General features: G+C 47.2%; 1 protein-coding gene across 15 annotated transcripts in view; it reads right to left on the bottom strand.

Annotated features, from left to right (window-relative positions):
* Positions 1-3,295: 3,295 nt before the first annotated feature.
* The window catches only part of LOC110220871 (protocadherin gamma-C4), a 215,327-nt gene continuing 194,843 nt past the window's right edge, over positions 3,296-23,779 (bottom strand). For 14 of the 15 annotated variants that reach the window (XM_078150494.1, XM_021005100.2, XM_021005106.2 and 11 more), the window contains exons 2-4: positions 15,895-15,953; positions 9,174-9,262; positions 3,296-5,452 (exon numbers count right to left, since the gene is read on the bottom strand). In XM_078150494.1, coding sequence (XP_078006620.1) covers positions 5,226-5,452; positions 9,174-9,262; positions 15,895-15,953 — 375 coding nt within the window. In that variant the 3' untranslated portion in view covers positions 3,296-5,225. Of the gene's footprint in view, positions 5,453-9,173; positions 9,263-15,894; positions 15,954-19,985; positions 22,647-23,779 lie in introns of those variants that run through there. The other variant, XM_021005091.2, reaches the window with a different exon arrangement.

Here is a 23,779-nt window from a genome sequence, read left to right as displayed (position 1 = left end):
GGGAATGACTTGTATTCTTATAAATTTGACTCAGTTCTCTATATATTTGAGAAGTGAGGCCTTTATCAGAGACACTTTCTATAAAGAATTTCCCCAGCTTTCTGCTTTCCTTCTAGTCTTGGTTATATTGGTTTTGTTTGGGCAAAACCTTTTAATTTAACTGAGGTGATTTTAAAAGGCCTCTTGAAGGAGACAGCATGAACTGAGCCTTGAAAGGTGTTAGGCCTTCCAAAAAGTAAAGGTGAAGGAAGAGAGCTTTCTAGGCATGGAGGGACAACCTGTGCAAAGTCATGAACATGGGAGGCCAAATGTCATTTGTATGGAGCAGCAAGGAGGCTAGTTTGACTGGGGTGTGGGGTATATGAAGGAGAGTCAAGAGCAGGGGTGGGGAATCTTGCAGCCTCAAGGACACATGTGGCCCTCTAGGTCCTCAAGTGTGGCCCTTTGACTGAATCCCAACTTCACAGAACAAATCCCCTTAATAAAAGGACTTGTTCTGTAAAACTTGGACTCGGTCAAAAGGCTGAATCCAAGGACCCAGAAGGCTACATGTAGCCTGGAGGCCATAGGTGCCACACCCCTGGTCAAGAGTAATCAGCTTGGAAAAGTAGAGTGAAATCAAATCATGAAGTGTTTACAGCCTTCCACAGAATGCCAAGCAGGGTAATTTTTATTTTATCTTATGGACAATTATATGCACAGGAGTAACATGATCAGAGCGGTGCTTTAGGAATATCAATTTGGCAACTGGGTGGAACATGGAGAAGGGGAGAAATTTGAGGCAGGGAGACTAAAGAGGATTTTTTTTTTTTTGCAATAGTACAGACAAGAGGTGATAAAGGCCTGGACTGGGATAGTTGTGGTATGGGTAGAGAAGAGGCCAGATGCAAAGGATGTTGAGGTCGTGAAATATATGACTTCATAAGTGATTGAATATGGTGTGGGGCTAGTGAGAGAATGAGGAGTCCAGGGTGATTCTTAGGTTGTGAACTTGGGCCGCTCTAATAAAGTGAAGTAAGCAGATAGGGTAGATTTAGGTGTCAAGATGAGAACTATTTTGGACATGTTGAGTGTGAGATGCTTGTGGGAGGGACATCCAGGTAGAATTGCAATTAGAAATGGGTGACTGGAACACAGGAGAGATGGGGCTGGGTTTGTAAATCTGGGAGTTATCTTGGTAGACATGATCACTGAATCCATGAGTTCTGATAAGATCACTAAAATAAAGAGGAGAGATCCCAGGACTAAGCAATGGGATACATCTATACCAAAGGGACAGAATATAGATAAAGAAACTGAAGAGAAAACTGAAAAGGTAAGAGGACTGTCTGAGCGGTGTTGCAGCAACCCAGTGACTATCCAGGAGGGGGTGCTCGATGGTGTCAAATGACGAATAGAAGTCAAGGATGAGAATGGAGAGAAGGCCGTGAACCCTGAGAGCCCTGCTCTGCGCCCAAGGGAAGTGAATCAATTGCACTGTGCCCTTGCTTTATTCTTTCCCCCACCTCCTGGTCACTGACAAATACACTCTGGAAGAGCCCACAAGAAACTTGAATCCCACCTCTACCCAGAAGCCATTGTCTGGGTTTTTTTCAGATAAAAGCACAGGAAACTCGCTGCCATAAGTGAAACGTGAGAGACACAAAAAGTTCTAGGCTAGGAAATGATAGTATATACATAGCCCTCAGACCTCCTGACCTTCCCTGTCTAGCCTGGGCAAGAAGGCTGAGACCAGGACAGCATTGGCAGTCCGATGCTGGGGCTAGAAATAAAGCCCTTTAAATAGCCCTAGAGTCTGGATGTCTGTAGCCCCATCCTGACGGGAGGTGTGGGAGCTGTGGGTAAGGCAGCGCCTTGGTCTGTGAAGTGGAATGTAGCTGGGAGAGGGAGGGGCTGCTCACCCGTTCTCCCTCCTCGACCCCAACAGCTCTTTATGCTTTTGTGCACACATACCAATCTGGGGACCACAGCTGCCCACGCACCTATTCAGTCTGCAGTCTTACCAGGAATAGAACCCAGGCATCCAGAACCCGCAGAATCGCCTTCATCTCCTGCCCAGCTGTCAGGAGCCAAATCGAGGCCCCCACCCTGGTTATACACTCCGCCCACCCTAGGCAGTTGCTCCCAGAAACTCAGTGGAGAAGGTTGGGTTTCCATGACAACGCACCTCGGGTGCTGGAAAGGGTGAGATGGGACTGAGCTAAGTACTGAAAGGAGGGAGCATTCCCCCCCTGCTTGTGGGGTAGCCCAGCTTTCCCTCCTATGATTGCATTTGTCTCCGCATCCCCCCCTCCCCCCCAGTTGTTTTGCCGCATCTCAGGCAGCAACAACCTCGGAATCCAAATGTTGCTACGGGGAGAATTGCAGAGAGAAGGGGAAAGAGGGAGGGGGAGAGGGGGAGAAACGGAGATTGGTAGAAAAGGAAGGAGAGAGGGAGAGCGAAGAGAGTGAATGGAAAAAAACCAGGAGGCAGAAGCTGGGTGGGGGGTGGGGGTGGGGCGCAGCACAGGGCTGTGTCTGGGTGATGTACATTTCCTGCGGATGCTCCAGTCCTATCGGATCTGGGCAGGGGGATCGTCTACCTCAGGGGGGAGTGGTTGTGGAGTTATGGAGGGGAAAGTGTGTGTATGTCGGGGGGGGGGGCAATGGGTGTGTGCTGTGGTTTGCAAGTCGGTAAATTACTGTAAGGGCAGCCTGACACTGCGGGCGGGGAGGGAGGCTAGGTTCGTACCCCCTTGCTTCCTAGCCCCTCAAACACTGTTGCAGCCCCTGATGCTGAGAGACTCCACCATGCTCCTTGGGAAGCAGCCATATTAGAGCCAGAGATTTATTTTTAGCAGAGAGTGGGAGGGGGCTGAGGAAACACCACCTCCCCTTTCTATTCCCCCTTTCCCTGCCCCCTTCCCAGTCGACTTCCTAGCTCATAACACTCGTGGCTTCCTGGCCAGCCAGCTCCAGTCCCTTCCCCCATGCCTCTTCTTTTGCCTAGATACCGGTGCTAGGAGATGTAACAGAAAGATACAGCTACAAGTATACTACCCCATACCTAATTACACATCCACAATGACGCATATCCACACAAAAATCGCAAGTATACACTCACACAACCACACCCAATTACACACATCACCACTAATACACTCATGTGCAATCACACATCCACACTTAGTTACACATACTCTAACAACCCAATGGACACAACCCCCTCTTCTCAACCCAGGCTCCCCAGGTCTCCCCATCTTCAGGCTCCCTTACTGACCCTCTCTTCTTGTATTGAAACACAAGGACCAAACAGTTCAGAAGAAACCATTTTATTATTTTTCCCAAAGAAAAAAGCTATATAAATATTAGAGTATAAAACTTGCGTATATGGGGTGGGGAGCTACGGTGGCTATTCGAGAGAAGCTGTCTATAGAAGGGATCAGTACTGGGAAAGCGAGACTGGGCTGGGAGGGGGAGCTGTAGCACACAGACACGGCATAAAGCACAGGACAGAGCGGGAGCAGACAGAGACAAAGCCCCAGTACTGCCGTCCCCTCGTCATAGTCACAGAAGCAAGCACACAGCACTAGCTACACACAGGTTACTCTACACCGGCTCGAAGGTTGTGGTCAGGGTCACTACTCACTACACTAAAGGGTCGTGAAATGTGGGAGGGTCTCCTTTGTGTAAACAGGACTAGTACAGCCCCAGTTGGGCCAGGGTCAGGACTATATGAAGGTGGAGATTTAAGCAGTGGGAATGGCAAAGTAGAATAAATGGCACCTGAGAGGGTGAGGGAAGATGGACTTCATGGGGGACTACAGGAGAGCCCCTGCTCCCTCCCCTGACCATCTGTCTCTCTGGTCCTGGGTCTCTTTCCTAGTGTTTAGGGATAGAGAACATGATATCTGTCTGACCATCATGCAGGAACTTTGGGAGGAGGGTGTGCGTGGCTTCCTATACTGGCCAAACTGCCCCGGAACTGGCCAACACTGGCTCTTTCTGCTTATCCTACCTGATAAATAAGAGAGTATTCATATGCCTGGATCATCCGTGGCAACTTTGTCTATGTTCAGATGACCTAGCCTGAATTACCTCCCCGCTTCGTTACCCCCCCCACTTACACATGACCACAGACGTATCCCCATGTACATATACACCAGGCCCAAGAGCTCAATCTTACTTTGATGCCATTTGATTCCCTTTAAATCCGCTATGACCAAGGTGACATACCCCAGAGCCAGAAGCAGGAGGCTTTGTATCCAGGGGACCAGGTCCAACCCAGGGCTCTCTTGTCCAAGGTGCTTGGCTCCGTGACAGTCATAGAATATAGGAGCTTGATTAGTTCACGGAGCCCAACCAGTAACTAGTGGGAGCTGGAAGTAAGAGGACCCACAACCCCTCCTTTAAGACCCTGACTGAAGATTTTTCTTTCTTTCTAGTGGAAAGGTCCCCCCCATCCCTATACCCAACCTACTCATCCCACCATGCCATGCTATTTCCCAACATGCAATGGATTCTTTTGCTGAGGGGAGGAGAAAGAATAGGAGATGAGGAGCTCTGCAGACCACGGTCCCATAACTCAACCCTGGTCCCTGTTCACTGGGGCCTTGGGCAAAGGCTGAGGGCGGAAGATTTTTCCCCAAACCCAGTCCATGTAAAAGTAGAGAAGTTAAAATATTTGAAGTTGATTTAAAAAGGGGGAGTTAGAGGTCACTGTGCTCCCACAACTCTCCACAGGTGGGAGATGAGCACAGTTCTGCCCCTGCTCCCCAGATCTGAAGGCCACTCAGCCTAAGGTCTCATAACACCCATAATACCAAAAAGAAGGGAGGGGGAGGTTAGAAGTTTGGGAGTGGGAGACAGAGTCAGCCTAACTGATTGGGGGAGGGGGCAGGGAATGTATAGGGAGCCAAAATGTAACTGGGGGCTTCTAAGCTAGGGATGGAAGAAAGGAGGGGGGTTACATATGAATCTCCGTACTGTTCCCATGGGCACAGCATTTGTATTGGGGACTCCTGGCAGTACCCCCTTTGCATATTCAATCCCTTTGGAGGCACAGAAGAGGGTATTCACAGGGCACTTATTTGTGTTTCCCAACAGGGAGGGGTCACCATAGCTCCCACCAGCAGCCTGAGGGTGATCCCCTATATTCGGAGGACTCAGGGAACTGGAGGGAGGCTGGATTGGATCGGTGGGAAGGGTTTGCCCTGTGGCCCTGTGCTTGGGACCTAATGCTGACCCTACTTCTTCTCCTTCTTGCCAGATTTCTTCTTGTTTCCATTGCCGCCTGCAGGGGCCTTGCCATCTCTCTTCCCAGCAGCATTGGCCAAGGTGGCAGTGCTGCCCGGGATGTACACATTCTGCCTATAGTCAGGCACGTGCTGCAGGGTGAACTGGGGCCCGTAGCGGGCACTCAGCCCCATGGTGCCTGCACCCCCACCAAGGGTCGAACTTCCATCAGCAGCTTCTGAAGAGAGAAAAGGGAAGAATCAGAGATGTGATTTAGGGAGCCCTTGGAACCTTCCAATCTGCTGACTGCCCCCACAACTCTTCCTCTTTAAAATGAGAGGTGGACTAGATCATTGGGCGAGACTTGGAGCCAGACCTGAGTTTATCTGGGGCTAGGTGAAGTGGATAGAGCCCTGGGCCCGGAGTCAGGAAGACCTGAATTCAAATGTGCACTTAGGTACTTACTACTCTGTGCAACCCTGGGCAAATCACTTAACCTCTGCCTGCCTCAGTTTACTCAACTGTAAAATGGTGATAATAATAGCACTTAACTCCCAAAGTTGTTATGGGGGTCAAGTGAGACATTTGTAAAGCTTTTAGTGACCTGCCTGGCACATATCAAGTGCTCTATAAATCCTTATTTCCTCCCTTTCTTAATCCTGACATCTCCCCTCAAGAGATTATGAAATTATGGGAGAACAGAACCTAGGAGTCCTAACTCTCACATCCTTCCAGTTTGCTCCCCCTGGTTCCACTGGTAACTTCTGAGTCATCCAGTGCTGTGAAGGTTAAACAAATAGAAAGGACTGGCCAAAGAAAGGGCCTCCTCTCCTCCCAACCATGACAAGGGATAAGGGTAGTGACTAAGGTTGGAGAGGTTGAGTAATCTTGGGACACAGACCAGGGATTGGGAAATAAAGACGAGAGGTTTCCAGAAGGAACCTGCTCCGAATGAAGAGGGGAATGGAGACATTCCTTGCCCCTTTTCTCCCCAGCCTCAGTTCATTATTCTCTGAGCCCCAGGTTTCAAAAACCCTTTTAGGCTTACCAACCCTCTGCCCCCTGCCCCCATCCTTCCCAAGAATGGAGAGGAGATGTCTGGAAAAAACCAGTTGCTCTCTTTCTTTCCTTAAGATGGCCCCCTCTGTCTTCCTTCCACCCCCTTCCTCTTTTCCTTTCATTCTGACGTTTCTTGTTTTTTCCTAATTAGCTCAGCCTGGGAGCCTAGCCTGGCCCCCTAGCTCCACCTCCTCCCTACCTCCCCTCCAGCAGCCTCTTCTAGAAGCCTTGGAATGTATGTATGTGTGTGAGGGGGAGGGGGAAGGTTTGGGAATACACAGAAAACTGAGCTGTGCTTCTCTAAAGGGCCAAATCTCCAGAGTGATTTATGAAATAGAGAAGCCAGAGAAAACGAGAGACAGACAGAGACAGAGACAGACATAGAGAAAGAGACAGAGAGACAAACGGAGAGAGAGAGAGAGAGATGAGAGACAGATGGAGAGACAAAGAGAGAGAGACAGACAGAGACAGACACAGAAAACCAGAGAGTCAGAGAGAGACAGAGGCAGAGAAATAGAGATAGACAGACAGAGACATAGAGAGAGACAGAGAGACAAACAGAGAGAAAATCAGAAAGATAGAGAAATAGAGATAGACAGAGACAAAGGCAGAGTGAGACAGAAACAGGCAAATAGAGACAAATAGATGCTCACAGACAAACAGTGAAAGCCGGAGGGCCAGAGAAGAAACACAAGCAGAGACAGACCCAGGAAATGAGTTGGGGGAGGGGTGTAATGACAACCCCACTCTGCTTTGGAAATCTAGATCTTCACAATTTTCCATTGACCTCCCTCCTTACCTCCAAGAAAAGTACATTGTGGGCAAGGAGTAGCACACTGACTTTATAAGAAGGGAAACTGAGACACATGGAACAATATAAAGAACTCAGATTTGACTCTGCCAAGTATTAACTGTGTGGCTCTGGGCAAGTTATTTCACCTCCATTTCTTCATCAATAAGATGAGGAGGTTGAACTTGATAACTCAATATTCAGCTATTCTTTTTTTTTTTTTAATGTGCACATCTTTTTTTTTTCATTACCACTTACTGCATTTATTAATATTCAGCAATTCTTAATAATGTGTGTGTGTGTGGGGAGGTGGCAGTGAAGAAACTGCACTTAGGACAGGAGACTTTTCACCCTCAGTCCCTCCCGAGGTCCAGTCTGTTTCCCCAGATCCCAATCCCAGCCTAGGACCTGCTCTTCCCTTCAGCCCAGCTGCACTGAGCAGGGGAGGAACAAGCCATTTGGAGGCTCTGGGTCAGGACCGGTGTGAGCTGCAAACCGCAGCCTCCTGACTACCTCCCCTCCACTAACCCTTCTGTTTATTTAAAAAGTCTCCGAAGTGTAAGCTCCTGCTTCTTCTCCTCAGCTCTGTGGGCTTAGCCTCCAGCTCCTGGAAGCTCTGAGTCTGTGGAAAATGGGCATTGGAGTAAGAGCCTGACCCTCTTCCCCCACCACACCCTCCACTCCCGAGGGCTTTAAACCCACGTGGGTCATGGCCCTGGGAGGCTGCAAGGTTATAGAGCCCTGACAGGAGACAGAAGCTTTTCCTGGCTCTGGGCCCCAGCTGAATTTAGCCCTGACCCCTATTCCAGTGGGGCACTGAGGGGGAGTGTGTTTGCTCATGAGTGCCAATTCCATCTCTGGTTTTTAAATCTCCATTAAAAGTGAACAGGATACTCTCTGCCTGTGGAGCTTTGACCATAGCAGCTATATATACCTGACCAGTTTGACCACAGAGGTTCCAATTTGGTCTATGAATTGCATACCTCTCCCAAATCCCACCACATCCTCAATGTCCTTAACCAGAATTGTCCTACACCTTGGATGCATCTGTCACCATCACTTCCTTGCCTGCACCAAGCCCTGAAGCACTGGGTCATGAGGAAGAGGGCACTGGATTTGATGTCAATGGACTTCATTTCAAATCCTAGCTTTGCCAAATACAAAATGTCTGGAATTGGACAAGTCATTTCATTTCTATGACTCTCAGTTTTCTCATCTATAATATTAATAATTGGCTTTTATATAGCACTTTGAGGTTTGCAAAACCCTTCACATCCAACTGTAAAAGGAAGGGGTTGGACTAGAGATACTCTTTCAGCTCTTTTCCAGCTCTAAATTCCATGATCCTTGTCATGCCCTATTCCCTAGGGACCAGCTTCCCTCGTTGACAGACGGGCTTTACTTAGATTTATTGTTTTGTTGATGGTCTAGACTTTGAGCAAGTGATGAAGAAAATGTTAATAATACAGATTAAACTTTAAAATGTGTCCTGGGGACATTTTCCTCCTGCCCTCCCCCTCCCCCAAAGCTGGTTGTTAAATATTTACTAGCACTTCCCTGGGAAGCTGTTAGAAAAAGCAGTCATGGCCCTCTTCCCATCCTGTAGGAGTGAGGCATAGGGGCATGGCTGAGCCCAGGGTATCAGGGCTAGAGGCAGGCAAGGGGCCAAGGTATGGCGTGACTCCAATCTCGTGTTCTATACTCTAGGACTCAGAAAGCCCCTCCAAATGTTCTCAACACACCATGTGTCTGTAGCCTGACTCAAACATAGATTACAGATAATAGGATTGAGAGGTAGAAGGGACCTTCGTGGCCGTCGAGCCCTACCCTCTTATTTTATAGATGAGAAAACTGACACAGAGAAAGATTAAGCTGAGGATCACACAACTAGTAATTGTTTAAGGTAGGATTTAAACTAAGGTTTTCCTGGTACCAAATCCAGTGCTCTACCTTGCCTCCCACCTTGGGACTTGGTTTTGAGACCCCAGCCGAGACTCTAATTTCCATTGAAAGGCATCATTCTGTGATCATCACCAACTGCTCCCTCCCATTTTATTTTGTTTCCTCTACCCTTCTCCTCACCCTCCTTCCCCCCCAGCACACAACTCACCATTGGCAGAAGCCAGGATCATTGCCTGAAGCATCTCTGTATCAAATTGATTATTGGGCCAGGTGCCTCCTTCATCACCATTCTGGGAGCTATAAGGAGATAGACAAATAGTGAACATTGACTCTACTCTGGGATCTTTTCTCCCTGTGCTGGTCCCAGTCTGGGATCTTTGCATTCCACCCAGTGGGATCTGATCCCATCAGATAGATAGATAGATAGATAGATAGATAGATAGATAGATAGATAGATAGATAGATAGAAGGATAGCTAGATAGTTTGGGTTTGGGACTTGCCTTTTTATGGCCAGGGGACATACACCTTTGCCTACAGGAAAAGTGGGAGAGATCAACTGGACTATATGAATGTGATGGAATATGACTGTTCTGTTAAAAAAAAATGGATGTGGGGAACAAAAAAAAAACATGGGAAGACATGGAAAAGCATGGCAAATATGGAGTGATACAGAGCCAAGAGGGCTAAATGAGGAGAAAAATATACACAATGACAAATCAAAGTATACGTGAAAAGAAGGTGAAAGGACAGCTGAACCCAGATTAAAGACAGTAGTGCTTCATATTAAGCACTGGTTTCATATGGAAAATGATGAAGTACATATCCCTCCTCTCAGTATCAATGGATACTCAATATTGTTTTTGCATCAAAAATGGTCCCTATGTCAGCTGGTTTTACTTAACTAGATTTCTTTGTGAAAAGGGAGAGTTCGTTTGGGTGGGTGAGGGGGGATGTCTAGTATAAGAAACAAAAGGCAGAAAAACTTTTAAAAAAGATAATGAAAACATGAGTTTGTCCGTTATAATGGAATTTCAGGGACCAGAGAAGGCATCTTTTCCCTCCCTCTTTCACTTCCTATTGTCTGGCAAAATCTGCCATTCTGTGATGACCGCAAGGGCTTAACGTACACACACCACCTTTTTTTCTGATGTATTGATAGGTTATACTGATTTTTTTCTCTTCTGTTTTTCTTTGTGGTTGGGATAGCTCTTAGAAAAGGTGAGAGGGAGAGATAGAGGAGAAAATTTAGGCAATATAAATACAAAAGAGATCAACAAAATTTATTTTTTAAAAATACAAATACCACTCAAACATAAACATTACTTTTTATTCATGCTTTAAGGGCAAATGACTAATAGTAGAGCATTTTCTGAAATTCTATTTGTATTATGAAAGATGGGAGACAGAGGAGGGCCTAAGCCCCTGAAGATGCAGGCAGTCTCCGTGGGGTTTCCCAAAATTACTTTTTACAGAAAAAAGACCAAAAAATAGGAAACTGGGGTTGCCAAATCCAAATTTCTCCTATTTCATTCTAACATTATCCTAGCTGAGTACTTTCAAATGTATGGTACATAAGAAGGAAGATTGAACTGCAAGGCAAGAGGCCTGTGTCATTCAGTAACAGGAGACCTGTCTCTATGTGCCACTAAAGTTTATGACTTTGAGGGAAGGGAAGAGAAAGGAAACACAATTTCATATACTTCCTACTGTGTGCCAAGCACTGTGTTAAGTGCTTTTTACAAATCTTACCTCATTTGACCACATCCACCAAGCCTTCTCCATCTCTGGGCCTCAGTTTCCTTACTATAAAAATGAGACTGCTGTCTCAGGTGGTTTCTAAGGTCTCTTCTAGTCCTTATAATTCCTGACATTTCATGATTTTGCTGAAGGCTAAGATTGTTAATAGCCTGCCTGACCAGCGAAAGGGGACTCCGAAACAGAATCCTCACATCCCCGTAACTGCTCTACACACACACACACACACACACACACACACACACACACACACACACACACACACAAGCTTTGCCAACTGATATTAAAAGGGAAAATAACAAGATAAGGGGTGGAAAGGCAGAGAGTTCAGATTTCTCTGACCTCCTCCCTAGGACTCAAGGCTTTAGAACTGAAGCCTCTCCCTTCCTTCCCTGCAGGTGGGCACATCTCCTTTATGGCCACATGACTGAATTTCTACAGTCACTTCATACAGTCCCCAATCCCAGCCTGGGTTTCTCTTAATAGTCCCTGCTTTATCTGAGTGGAGAGTATTGATGGGTCCAGGGAGCTAAGCCCCAAGCAGGAGGAGTTCAGGCAGAGGTGACTGTGGCTAATGAGAATGAAAGGGGCAGCTAGTGGAGTGGGGAGTGGCGCCAAAGAATAGTCCATTCAGTTGTGAGAAGAGAGATATGAGAGTGGTATGGGGGGTAACAGCTGTGAGGTGAAGGAAGGAGAGCAAAGGATTTGGGCAGGATGCTAGAGGCTGAGCATGCTGCAAGGTTTCAAAGGAAGTGGTTAGAGGCAGCCAGCCAGGGAGTTAGGGAGCCAGGCAGCCAGGTAGCCAGCCAGCAATTTGAAGTGAAGACCTGGGGATGCGGGTGAGGAGGAAGCTTTGGGATTTGGGAGGGAAGAGTACTGTTAATGGTCTTTTAACCCAGTTCTGTGAAATGTTGGAGAAAAGGGGAGAAAGTAACTATTTCCCTTGAACCTAGAGGTCTGAGAACAACTTCGGGGGCAGATATGCTTCTTCAGGGGCAGATGTGCTTCTTCGGGGGTTTGAGGAACAGTGAAGCATGGACAGTGGGAGAGCTTGGCTAGAATGGAGTTAAGGGTTAAGATGATTTAATAAAAAAAAAACCCTTTCCACAAGAAGGAATTTTACATTCAGAGTAGATACCGCAGGTCAGAGAATAGAGTTTTCTATGTTAAAATGTATATGTGGTGTTTTAAGCTAAAATATAAATATAGGGATTTTCTTGTTTAATGAAGGAGAAGTCTATGAAAGTTGTTTTGAAATGCAAAAGCTACGTGGTGTAGGGGAAGGATCCTTTGAGTCACAGGTTCTGTGTTTGAGTACCTTGCTCTATCATTTATTAACTGTGTGACGTTGGGCAATTCACTTAACTTCTCTATAAAATGAGAGGATTGAACTAAATGACTTCTAAGGTCCACTTCATCTCTAAATCTATAATCCTACATATGTTAGGGGAAATGTAAGAAGAGGTTAGCAGAGCTGAAAACAACAATAAATTTAAATAAGTAAGTAAAATATCTCAGTTGCTGTTATATTTTCTTTAAAAATTGAACCATAACTGTGTAACCCTGGGCAAGTCACTTGACCCCAATTGCCTTAAAAAAAAATTAAACCATAAGCTAAATTAACCAAAAACAAGAGAGAAAAACTAAATGTTATTTAAACCATAAAGGAAATTAATCTTAATCAGTCTTATAGTAAAGAATATGGAATTAGTGATAGAGCAGTATGGTGATTCCCACGAGGTAGAAAGATATCAGGCTCTTAGAAGTGAAGATGGGTCAGGAAAATGGGATTGGAATTGAGGGACAAAGATCTCCCATATCTAGGGAATGGGGTAGAGTAAAATTGGGGATCTTAGCATATCAGCTGAAAGACAGTAGAATTATATATTCTACTCCTTTTCATCTTTTTCATTTCATAGATGGGGAAACTGAGGCCCAGTGAGAGGACTTGATCACAGTCGTGTTACGTATATATGTGTGTGTGTAATATGTATGTATATGCATATATGTGCATATGCATACACACATATGTTTATTTATTTATAGTGGAAATACAGAGGCAAGAACAGTATCTACTCCAGAGGCCAAAGAGCAAAGTGTGGGAAAATAAGACTCTACAGTGTATAAGTGAAAACTAACAGCCAGTAGGTTTTTAAGAACCAAATAGGAAAGAATATTAAAGACTAATAGGGAGCAATAATAGATAGAACCCAGACAGATATATTGGATCATCTTAAACCCGAGTTGTCACTTGCAGTGACAATGATAGCAATGGGTGCTTTAAACCTGAACTCAGCTAGCTGAACAGTGTAAAACTGTACTGTTGCTTTCAGCTGAATATAGCTGGTAGCATCTCTGCCACTGATAGACCTTGAGTATAACAGTGTAATGGATAGAGAGATGGTCTCCAATTCAAGAAGACCTGGGTTCATGTTCCAACTCTGACACTTCCTGGCTATGTGACCCTAGATAAGTCACTTCACATCTGAGGCAATTCTCTAAGACTATAAATTGCAGAAAAGGTGTCAACCTGCATGGGTACAAGGAATTTCCTATAAAAATGAAATCACATATCTAGTCCCTAACCCTATATAGATGGTAGCCAAAATTGCCTTCTACTCTAGGAAAGTTTCATTGTTTGCACAGAATTAGTTATGCTAAAACAGAGTGGAGAGTAGAGGCAATACCAAGGGAAGTTGGGAAAGGACCCAAGATGAGGCTTTTTATGGGGGGAAATTTCCTCCCCTCCAACCTCCTTTTTTTTTTTTTAATTCCTGGGTGTAGGTAGCTGAGAAAACTCTTGATCATCTAGAAAGGGAGTTCTTAACCTTTTTTTTTTTCTTTTGGAAAGTCTAGTAAAGTCTCTGGACCTCTGCTTAAGAGATATATTTTTAAATGCATAACGTAAATTACATAGGATTGTAAAGGGAACCAATTATATTTAAATACAGCTATCAAAATATTAAAAAAAAGTTCACAATCTCAGTTAAGAACCCCCAATCTAGAGATTAGAAAAGGATCCCTTCCCCATTGTATCCATCACCTGATAGAATTGGGATTCAATAAGGTTTGACCAATAATGGGACTATAGGAGCATAGGGGTGAGCCTACCTGTCCATAGTGCAGCTCCCTAGGATCTGGGACTTTCATCTAAGGTTAAGCATGGGTAGTATGGGAATGAAATTAGCCCATGCATAGACACATTATCTTTGTTGTTGTTGTTATTATTGGGAACTCTTTTTTTTTTTTTTGCTTTTTGATGAGGCAATTGGGGTTAAGTGACTTGCCCAGGGTCACATAGCTAGTAAGTGTCAAGTGTCTGAGTATTTGGAACTCTTTCAACATCCCAGTTGAAAGTATCTGAGGGAGCATCAGTGACTATTGTGGGAAGTTCTGTACTATTGCAGGGGTAGGAGGCAGAATTGCCAAAAGAGAAAAAGATCAGCCTCAGACTTGCTCCAGGCCTATAAGAGTGAGGGTACTGGGAAAAGGGTAGATGAAACCGAGAAAAGTTGACTTGCCTTGAGGTTATGTAGGTAGGAAGGGATTTGAACCCTAGCCCACCAAATCCAAATTCAACACTTTCCATTGTGCCCCAGGAGCTTGAGTGGGATTCCATTATATCCAAAACTTCTTCCCTACTCTGAGTTTCAGTTGGTACACTAATTCTTTTCCTCTGTAAGGTTTTCTCTTACTACATCCTCTTCCTCTCCACCCCCAGTCCCATCTCAGAATACTTCCTACCCTTTAGCTGGGAGCCACCCATAAGCTTTCACCAGTGGGCCCTGGAGCAGGCCCCAAGATCAGAGAAAAACTAGAACCATCAGGCTGAGATTTAGTGGGGAGAGGATTCCCTAGCTCCACAGTGAACACCCACACACCCACACACCCACCCACACACCCACACCCACACACTGCTCCAAGCAGGCTGATTCCAGACCGTTCAATGTGTCGATTTTTATCAGTGGGATAAGGGTTAAAGAGAAGTGATCAGAGAAAAAATCTGAGAGACAAGAGAAGGAATAGTACATATGAGAATGTACATGTTTGTTTCAATACATGTGAGACAGGTAGAGACTGACATACAGAGACAGGAGAGGTATAGTGGGAAACAGACTCATTGAAAAAGTACAGCACATAGATAAAGAGACTGAGAAACAGACAAAGAGGGAAACACAGAGAAATAGACCAAGGCAGAGAAACAGAAATAAACAGATAAATTGGAAAGACAGATGATAATTGGGGACACACACACATACACACACACACACACACACACACACACACACAGAGGAAGGTTTTCCTTTTTCTCTTCTCAGCATTGATGCTGCACTTCTCCCCTTAAAGGGGCATTTCCCATTACCTTTTGCAGAGCTTTTCCTTCCCATCTCTGCAGTGTCTCCTCCTCCACTGCTGCCCATCCTCCCACCCCTCCCCCACTGTTCTGTGTTTCTAGGAGAAACCAGCTGCCTATTGCTGCTGTCTACTGTTTTTCTGAGCTCTGCTTAAAATGGAGGGTCAGAATGGGAGTTGATTCCAAGCCAAAATCTTGGAATCAGGGGAGGGGAATGGAATGACCCTCCATCTTTTTACTCAGAGAGTGGATATGCTCTGGATCCCTCCACAGAGGTTAGAGTCAAGGAGGGATCCCCACCCCATAACTGATGACAACACTGGGTTAAGTAAAAGGGTGATGAATAGAGAAGAGACCAAGATAGAAGAAGCCCCTCTGGGTCAGCTCTCAGGCTGACAGACTGTTTCCATTATCTGGGAAGTGGGGGGGGGGAGAGGGGAGGAGGAAGGGAGGGAGTTCCACTCAAATATCATTTAAATACCATCCTGGGAGTTTACTACTGATGAAACTCATAGGCTCCCCAGGGTGTATTCTGAGAAATAGGAAGGAGGAATTAATGTTTTTTTTTTTAAAAAGGTAGTTTAGAAGGGTCCAGGCAGGTCTCCCTTCCCTCTGGGTTCAGGAGCTATTTGTCCCACACAGATGTTGGGATCCCAGGATTCTCCTGAAATCAACAGTGTGTATATGTGTGTAGCTGGGGGCAAGGAGAGAAGGGAGAGGAAGAAGTATTTGTATTTTGCCCCAAACCTTAGGCTTCACCCTTCCCACATTTCAAGGGAAGATTTTTCAGAGGAAAGGAAAAATAGTAGAATCACCTACCCACTGGTGCCAGGTCTCTGGGCCTGAGAGAAACGCCAGTCCGTGTTGGGCGGGGCTTGCTGCAGAAGAAACAAAAAAGAGATATGTTTGAGTGAGGCTGAAGAGATTCACTGGCCAGCCTCAGGCACTAGGCAGTGAAAGAGAGGGGCTAGAGGAGGCAAGCACCGGGAGGATGGGAGCAAATGAGCTCCTGAGGAAGGAAGGAGAGAAGGGGAAATTAGAGGGAATGGGAGAACTGGGGCAGGGGGGGGGAGAGACTGGGGATTAGGGAAATTAATTTTCCCAAAATGAAATAAATACTGGGATGCTAAGACTAAAGGTGAAAGGGACAAGATATATTGAGCAAGGAAAGAAATCTTTCTTAAAGGATAAACCCATCCCCCTCCTTCTCTCCTTCCAAGCCCTGTTTCTGCACCAGACAGACAACAAAAACAGAGCCACCAGAGAAGGTTTGAAAATGTTATTTGGTTCAGAGAAGCAGCAAGCCAGAGGATCCTGCTTTTTTCTATGGAAGGAAATGGAGGGCATTGTACGCAGAGTAAAGAGGACCCTAACTGAGTAGCCATGAGCCTGGATAGCTCAGCCTCAATACTTCAACATCTCCTTTAAACACTTTCAGATACCAGGTTCTGTTCTTCCCTGTTCAGATGCATATCTCTCGTTGCCAAACACATTGTTAATTTAGGAGACAAGCCAGAGATTTAGCTTTGTAAAGACACCCCCGGGGCCAAGGGGACCTCCTACCCACATACTCCATCCTGCTGGACAATGGCTACTTTGCTACAATGGATACAGAGAGAACAAGGATGCTCTGTCCTGAGTGGCAGGGGCCACTGGAACTATGACCTCCAGGAAATCAACTTTCACAGGGCTCAAGCCCGCCCCCCCTCCCTCTTCCTCTTTCCCCTCAAGCCCACATTTATGATGGCTGCTATTTGCAGCTATAGGACTCAGGGGATTCATGGAAGACAGAATGGGAGATTGAGCTATTATCCATCTCCTTGATCTCTGTGGTCCTGTCCCACCCCCTTACCTCTTTATGCAGAAAACTTGCAAAGAATATATCATTACCATAATAACAGTTTCAACTTATAATAGCACTTCAAAATTTATAAAGCACTTCATTTACATTTTCTCATCTGATTATGACAACTCTATGTAGATAGTACAGGTATTATTATCTCAATTTTGCAGATACATTCAGGAAAGGAAGTGGGCTAGTTGTGAAGAAAGATAAGGATTTGCAAATGTTTTATGCTGGTGCCCCCAAATGCCAAGAGATCTGGAGCAGGAGTTCCTAACCTTTTTTGTGTGTATGTCCTGGACCCCATTGGCAGTCTGGGGAGGGCCATGGACTCCCCTCCCAGAATGCTGTTTTTAAAAAAAATCATCATTTAAAAAAATGCTAAATTTTATTGATAGGTTAATAAAAATAAAAGTGTGATTTTTCCATCCAACATCATGACCCCCTGAAATCTATCCCACGGAACCCTTTGTGGAAGGAGACCATAGATTCCAGTTTTAAATTATCCCTGCTCTAGAGGAAGTATATTGTAAATCCCAGTATACTGAATGGAGAAGCTGAAAGGTATTTATAGAAGAAGAGAGACACCGAAGAGAGACATAGAAGAGAGTTGCACTGAATGAGAAAGGATAAGCAGGTTTCCATCTGTACTGCTGGAGGAAACACCTGAATTGATACAATCCGTCCAAATAGAGAAGCAATGTACAGATGAGAAAACAGAAACTCCAAGGAGTTAAGTGTCTTGCCCAAGAGGATGTAGCTGGTATGTGTAGTATGTAATATGCATGCTCTCTCGAACATATTTCTCCAGAAAAAAAGGAATGTCAGAACTGGGAAGTGATTCACCCTTGAATGCAGGGCAAATAACTGAGAAGAGCTTGTAGTTGAACTAAGAACTTGGACTCCCAAACCTAGGCCCAGGGGGAATTCCCCTACTCTATAGTAAAAGCTCTATTGCCTTTCTGAGGGTTGTGGTGGTGATGGTAGGGGGTTGGCAAATCCTTCAGCTTAAATATGATGGAGAGTCTAGTTCAAAACTACAGAAAATGAGGAGACTAGGGCTCCCTCTTGCCTCTGCTACTAGCTGTGTGAGACCTTGGACAACTCATTTCCTCTCTCTGGCTCTCAATTTCTTCTGTAAAAGAGGATTAGACTCTAGGATCTCTAATATCCCTCCCACTTCTGAAATCTCATGGTTCTATGGATCATATCTACTTTATCACAAATGGAAAGCTATTATCAGAGGTATCTATCAAACACCAGACAAACACCAAAAAGCCAGATAGGCATTTCCAAGGATAGGGGCCCCATCTAAGGCTTTTCCCTTCAGAAAGGAGAGCTGCCTGAGGAGCCCTAGAACCAGCCCCTGCCCCAGCCCTCCCCCCCAGTTATACCTGAGTGTGAAGTCCCACAAGTTCCTGCTTAACCCAGCTGTCCACCTAGTCACAGCCAGCTTTGGTGAATGTGTGTGATCCTGACAAAGACAGCAAATGTCTATCGCTCCTTAATCTTAAAGTGTTTTGAGAAATGGGAGTACCCTTACCACCTCAGAACTTCTGAGACTCCTCAGCTCAACTCACCTGATATCCTGAATATTGAATAGTATCACCAGTGTTTCTCATACCAGGGCCTTCTCTTTACAGGGTGATGCCTCTTTCAAACTGTCACATCTGAGTCCCAAGTTACTTGGGAAACAAACAGCTGTATCTTTGGGAGTTCCTTCAGGCCCATGTCTTTCAGATATACTAAAAGGGCTTTAGAGCAGGAATTCTTAACCCTTTTTTGTGTGTCTTAGACCACTTTAGAAGTCTGGATAAACCTATAGAACCTCCTCATAATAATGTTTTTAAATAAATGAATATAATAATAATATAATAAATGTATAATATAATAAATAAAATACATAGAATTACAAATAATCCAATTGTGTTGAAATAAAGATGCATTCCCCCCCATCCAAGATCATAGGCACCCTGAAATCTATCCACAGACCCCTTTGAGGGTCCATGGACTCCAAGTTAAGAGCCCTATTTTAGAATTTCTGCATATCAATACAGGTGGCAAGAAGTAGCACTGAAACTGGATGTTGTGTATATGTGAGGTGGGAAGAGAGAAAAGGGAGAGAGACAGATGGAGGGAAAGAGGAAGAGGGAGAGGAGAGGGAAAAGGAACAGTAGAGGAAGGGAGAAAGTAAAAGGGAGAGGGAGAGAAGAGAGAAAGAGAAAAGAGACTGAGATAGAGAAACACACACGCACACAGAAACCCACAGAATATGTCCTGTGAGAGAGATAACCTTGGGTGTGTGAGGAAGTTCTGTGTTGTGTGCCTGTGTGTGTATGTTCGTGTGTTTGTGTTTCTGTGTTAGTGTATCTGTATATACATGTTAGTGTGTCTGGTGTGTATAGTATTCGTGGTACAGTTGGAGTGTGTGTATACACTTACACGCATAGATACATACATACATACATATATATATATGACTGCGTGAAATGCATGGACCAATAGGAGTATGTGAATGTGAAAGACAAGGAAAAGGAGATGGGAAAAGCAACCCTTCTGGGCAATTTCCTGTTCCCATGAAGTATCAGAAATTGCCGGTAATTTACAAGCCTGGAATACTAAAAGGTGTGCCCTTTGAGTTTGTTGGAAGTGTGGACCTTGAAGAATCCCCCAAAGCTTCTGGAGTTTTCTCAGTGACAGTGGGGCCAAGAGATCTTGTCTCTGTTTGGTCCCCAAAGAGGTTCAAAGCCCTGACCCAGCCTTTTCCCAAAGCGTGGGTGTTGGCGGTGGGGTGGGGTGGAAATGAGCCGTTCTCCCAGCCTCTCTCTTACCCTTATTCCCCACTCTCCAATCCCTCCCTCATTCCCATTAGAGGTGAGCTAACTCAGTTTCTCCAAAAATGGCTACCTGATCGTTGGGAGTAAATGTGCCCTCTGTAAGAGGGCAAGATTAAAGTGGGGGGGGGAGGAGAAGTATCAGGTGCGGTCTCCCCTTCATTGATTCCCCAAGTTAAAGTAGTTCTACAGGCTTTCATTGGGTCGAAGGCATGGAGGGCGGAGCAGCTCACCTGGCTCGGCTCCTTCAGTGTATTGGAGCGAGACAGGCAGGCGTCAGGCTCCAAGGCCAAAGCAGAAGGCTGTTGGGCACTGAGCGGCCTTAGGAAGGTGAAGTCGCTTCCATCTGAGGCCGGAGAGAAGCAAGTCCTGTAGCAATGGCTCTGTGAGTGAGCCGGCCGCAAAGTTACCTCCATGTACTTTAGAGTGCCGTCCGAGCTCAGCTGCACATTGGGACTAGATTGCTTATAAAAATCTCTCGAGGGAGAGTCCTGGCGTCTGCAGCAACTTTCTCCATCCTCCCCTCTCCTCAGGCACTTAGCTAACAAAAAGGTGAAAGAGACTAGGGAAAGGAGGCTGACAGCTGCTAATGCTACAATAAGGTAGAGGGTGAGATTGGAGCGCTCCTGTGGGTGCGTGAGGAAGTCCCTGGATTGGGGCAGCTCCTCAGCGTCCTCGTCCTGCAGGACCAGAAGCACCGTGGCAGTGGAGGAAAGCGCAGGCTCGCCGTTGTCCCTCACCAAGACCACCACCAACTGCGTATCAGAGTCTCCCTCCTGCAGGGCCCGAGCTGTGCGGACCTCCCCGCTGTGAGCTGACACCTGGAAGAGGCCTGGGGTTGTCGACTGAGGCAACAGCGAGTAGAAGAGCCAGGCGTTGTGGCCTGAGTCGGCGTCCACTGCCGTAACCTTGGTGACCAGGGAACCTGGGGGAGCCGAGCGCCGAAGCCTCTGAGGGGAGGAGGCCTCTCGGCCTGGACGAGGATGCAACACTGTTGGCGAGTTGTCATTTTGATCTAGGACAAACACGTGCAGAGTGGCATTGGCGCGCAGGGCCGGGTAGCCCCCGTCCCTCACCCCCACAGTGATGTGGAGAACCTGTAGTAGCTCATAGTCGAAAGTGCGCTGGGCAAATACCCGTCCATCTTCGGGATTGATGTAGATGAAGGAGGACGCTGGGGCGCCCTGGATCTGAGTCCCTATTATGGAGTAGCTGAGGCGGGCGTTGTCGCCGGCGTCGGGGTCTGAGGCTGCTACTGTGCACAGCAGGGAGCCTGGAGGCCGGTTCTCTGAAATGTAGGCGCTGTAGAGCTGCTGTGTAAAGTGAGGCGCGTTGTCATTCACGTCGGAGATGTTGAGTAGGATGGTTAGGCTAGTTTGCAGCGGAGGCGAGCCTGTGTCCCGGGCCAGCAGCTCGATGGTGTAATGAGCAGTGGTCTCCCGGTCCAGCCTGTCGCTGGTCAGCAGTGAATAATGATTCTCAAAGGGCTTAATCTGGAAAGGCAGATTAGGAGAGATTTCCAGGGTCAACCGTCGATTCACGCCTGAATCTCGGTCCCTCACGTTGAACAGCCCCACCACAGTACCCACAGGTGTATCCTCGGGCACTGGGTTTACCAAGGAAGTGAGCAGTACCTCAGGGGCATTGTCATTGGCATCTTCTACCTCTATCTGCACCACGCTGTGGCCCTCCATGGAGGGCTGGCCTTGGTCCCGGGCCCGCACGTGGAGTTCATAGAAACTCGATTCCTCGAAGTCGATGGGGCCCAGTACTCGGATCTCACCACTGCGGGAATCCAGGCTGAAGAGTCCCCGAGCCACTTCTGATGTGTGGTCCCCAAAAGAATACTCCAGCTGGCCGTTGGGACCCGAGTCAGCATCGGTGGCGTTGAGGCGAACTAGTAGCTTACCCGGGGGCGTGTTTTCGGGGAGGGTCACCCTTAGCAGTGAGGGCTCGAAGACCGGTACATTGTCATTGATGTCCAAAACAGTGATGGAAACTCGAGCAGTGCCTGAAAGTGCTGGAGTGCCCCCATCCACTGCAGTGAGCACCAGCTGGTGGTTCGCTTGCTCCTCTCTGTCCAGGGGTCGCTCCAGCACCAGTTCGGGGAACAACCTCCCGTCTTTCAGGGTCTTCACGTCCAGGGAGAAATGGAGACTAGGACTGAGCATATAAGAGCTTACAGTGTTGGTGCCCACATCGGGATCTTGGGCACTATCCAGAGGAAATCTCGCCCCTGGAGCAGCTGATTCGGAGATTCTCACCTCTCGCTCTGGGGTACTGAAGCTGGGGGAGTTATCATTGAGGTCTAAGATTTCCACTTCCACACGGAACAGCTCCAGGGGGTGCTCAGTAACCACCTGCACCGGCAGCAGGCAGCCTGCGCTGGCTCCGCACAGGCTCTCACGGTCGATCTTCTGGTTGACCACCAGGGCGCCGCTGGCCAGATTCAGGGCAAAATGGCGGCGGCTTTCCTCGGATCCCAATCGCAACCGGCGGCTCTCCAGTTCTGTCATCTTCAAACCCAGGTCCAGAGCCACATTTCCCACCAGTGTCCCCAGCTCGGACTCCTCCACCACCGAGTATCGGAGCTGCCCAGACACCCAGCCCCAGCCAGACAAGGACAACATGTACAGTACTTGCCATTTCCAAGCCAGCTGCGGGGGCACCTGGGGCCCCATGCTCAAGCACTCCCTCAGCGACGGCCACTCTAGTTCTGTCCGGTCTCCCAGGGGACCTAGGGCCTTGGATCAGAGCTGCTCTAATCCTTGCAGTTTCTTTCAGAGGCTTTTAAAACTGCTCCAGGGCTTGCCTGCCTGCGGCAGCTCTCCTTAGTCACTGAGTGGCGGGGGTGGGGAGTAGGGGGAGAGGCGTGAGAAGGGGAGGGGAACTGAATCAGAGCTGGAGGGGGCGAGGGAAGAGAGCTAGACGATAACTAGCAGATCCCCCAACCTAGCTCCACGTCTGATTGGTTGAGAACTCCGCCTCTTTGGGCCAATGACGAAGACTCCCGAGTCCTTGAAACCTTAGGAACAGCCCAAGTCTCAGAAGCCTCCCACTCGCCCCTGAGCTGAGTGCGCCAGGTTGATTCAGCCCCCTTGGCAGAGAAGTTTGACAGCTCAGATGGTGCTTGCTGTGAAGCCGCGGGTTTGGAAGCAGAAGTGGTTACAAAACTCCTCATTGTTCCGCTTCAGAGACTTCGTGAGGGATTTCAGAAGCTTCGACAGCTTCGCCTGAACCAGATACAAAACTTGCCTTTGTACGGAAGGCGAAACCCAGGTCTCCCAGCTGAGCCCGCTGCTGGGGCTGCATGAAAAGAGGTTTGTTCAGACTCGGAACACAGGCATATTCCCAACAACAAACGACCTCACTCAGACGTAAGCTTTTAACAAAGTCCCAACATAGGCCAGCTGGGCCTCCTCAGCCTGTCACAGCTCACCAAGACCGCGATGGGCTGTGGATTGCACATGCTGAGCTTGGAGCTCTCGAAGTAGGGAGATATCTTCCCCAGAGTTGCTCCTCACCTCCCAGGAAACAGCCTAAAGATCCAGCTGGGCCTTGCTGTCCCCTGGCTCCAGACTCCGGCCAAGCACCTCCAGGCCTATTTCCGGGGATACTCCAAGGGATGCTACAGTTTCGTCTCCACCCCCCACCCCCCGACAAGTAAACCCTTAATTCCAGCTCATCTATTACAGCCGTTGGGCTTCAGTATTTGGGCTCCCTGCAACCCTTGGATAATAAATGCGGCGGCTCCTAACCAGGCCAGGTGGCCGCACTTACTGAGGCTTCGGAAGAGGGGAACCTCGGCCAGTCACTCCCATATTTTTCCGAGTACTTTCCAACATAGCCACCCCCATGCCCACCCCTCTACACTCCTTTACCCGACCCCTCTTCCCTCTAGGAGACCTTAGTTTTTCTAGATACAGGCAGGAGTTTTGGAAGTCCTAGGTACCCCCAACAAAAGATGTGAATCACCCTCCCGCTCCCCACTCCCACCAACTTGTCTATGCCTCCCTGTTTGGAGCAA

The sequence above is a fragment of the Phascolarctos cinereus genome, unplaced genomic scaffold (genome assembly GCF_003287225.1).
Source record: "Phascolarctos cinereus isolate Bilbo 61053 unplaced genomic scaffold, phaCin_HiC Scaffold_2;HRSCAF=192, whole genome shotgun sequence".
Classification (NCBI taxonomy): domain Eukaryota; kingdom Metazoa; phylum Chordata; class Mammalia; order Diprotodontia; family Phascolarctidae; genus Phascolarctos; species Phascolarctos cinereus.
Note: the sequence above shows the minus strand (reverse complement) of the source record. Positions and strands in the feature narration are given on the sequence as shown.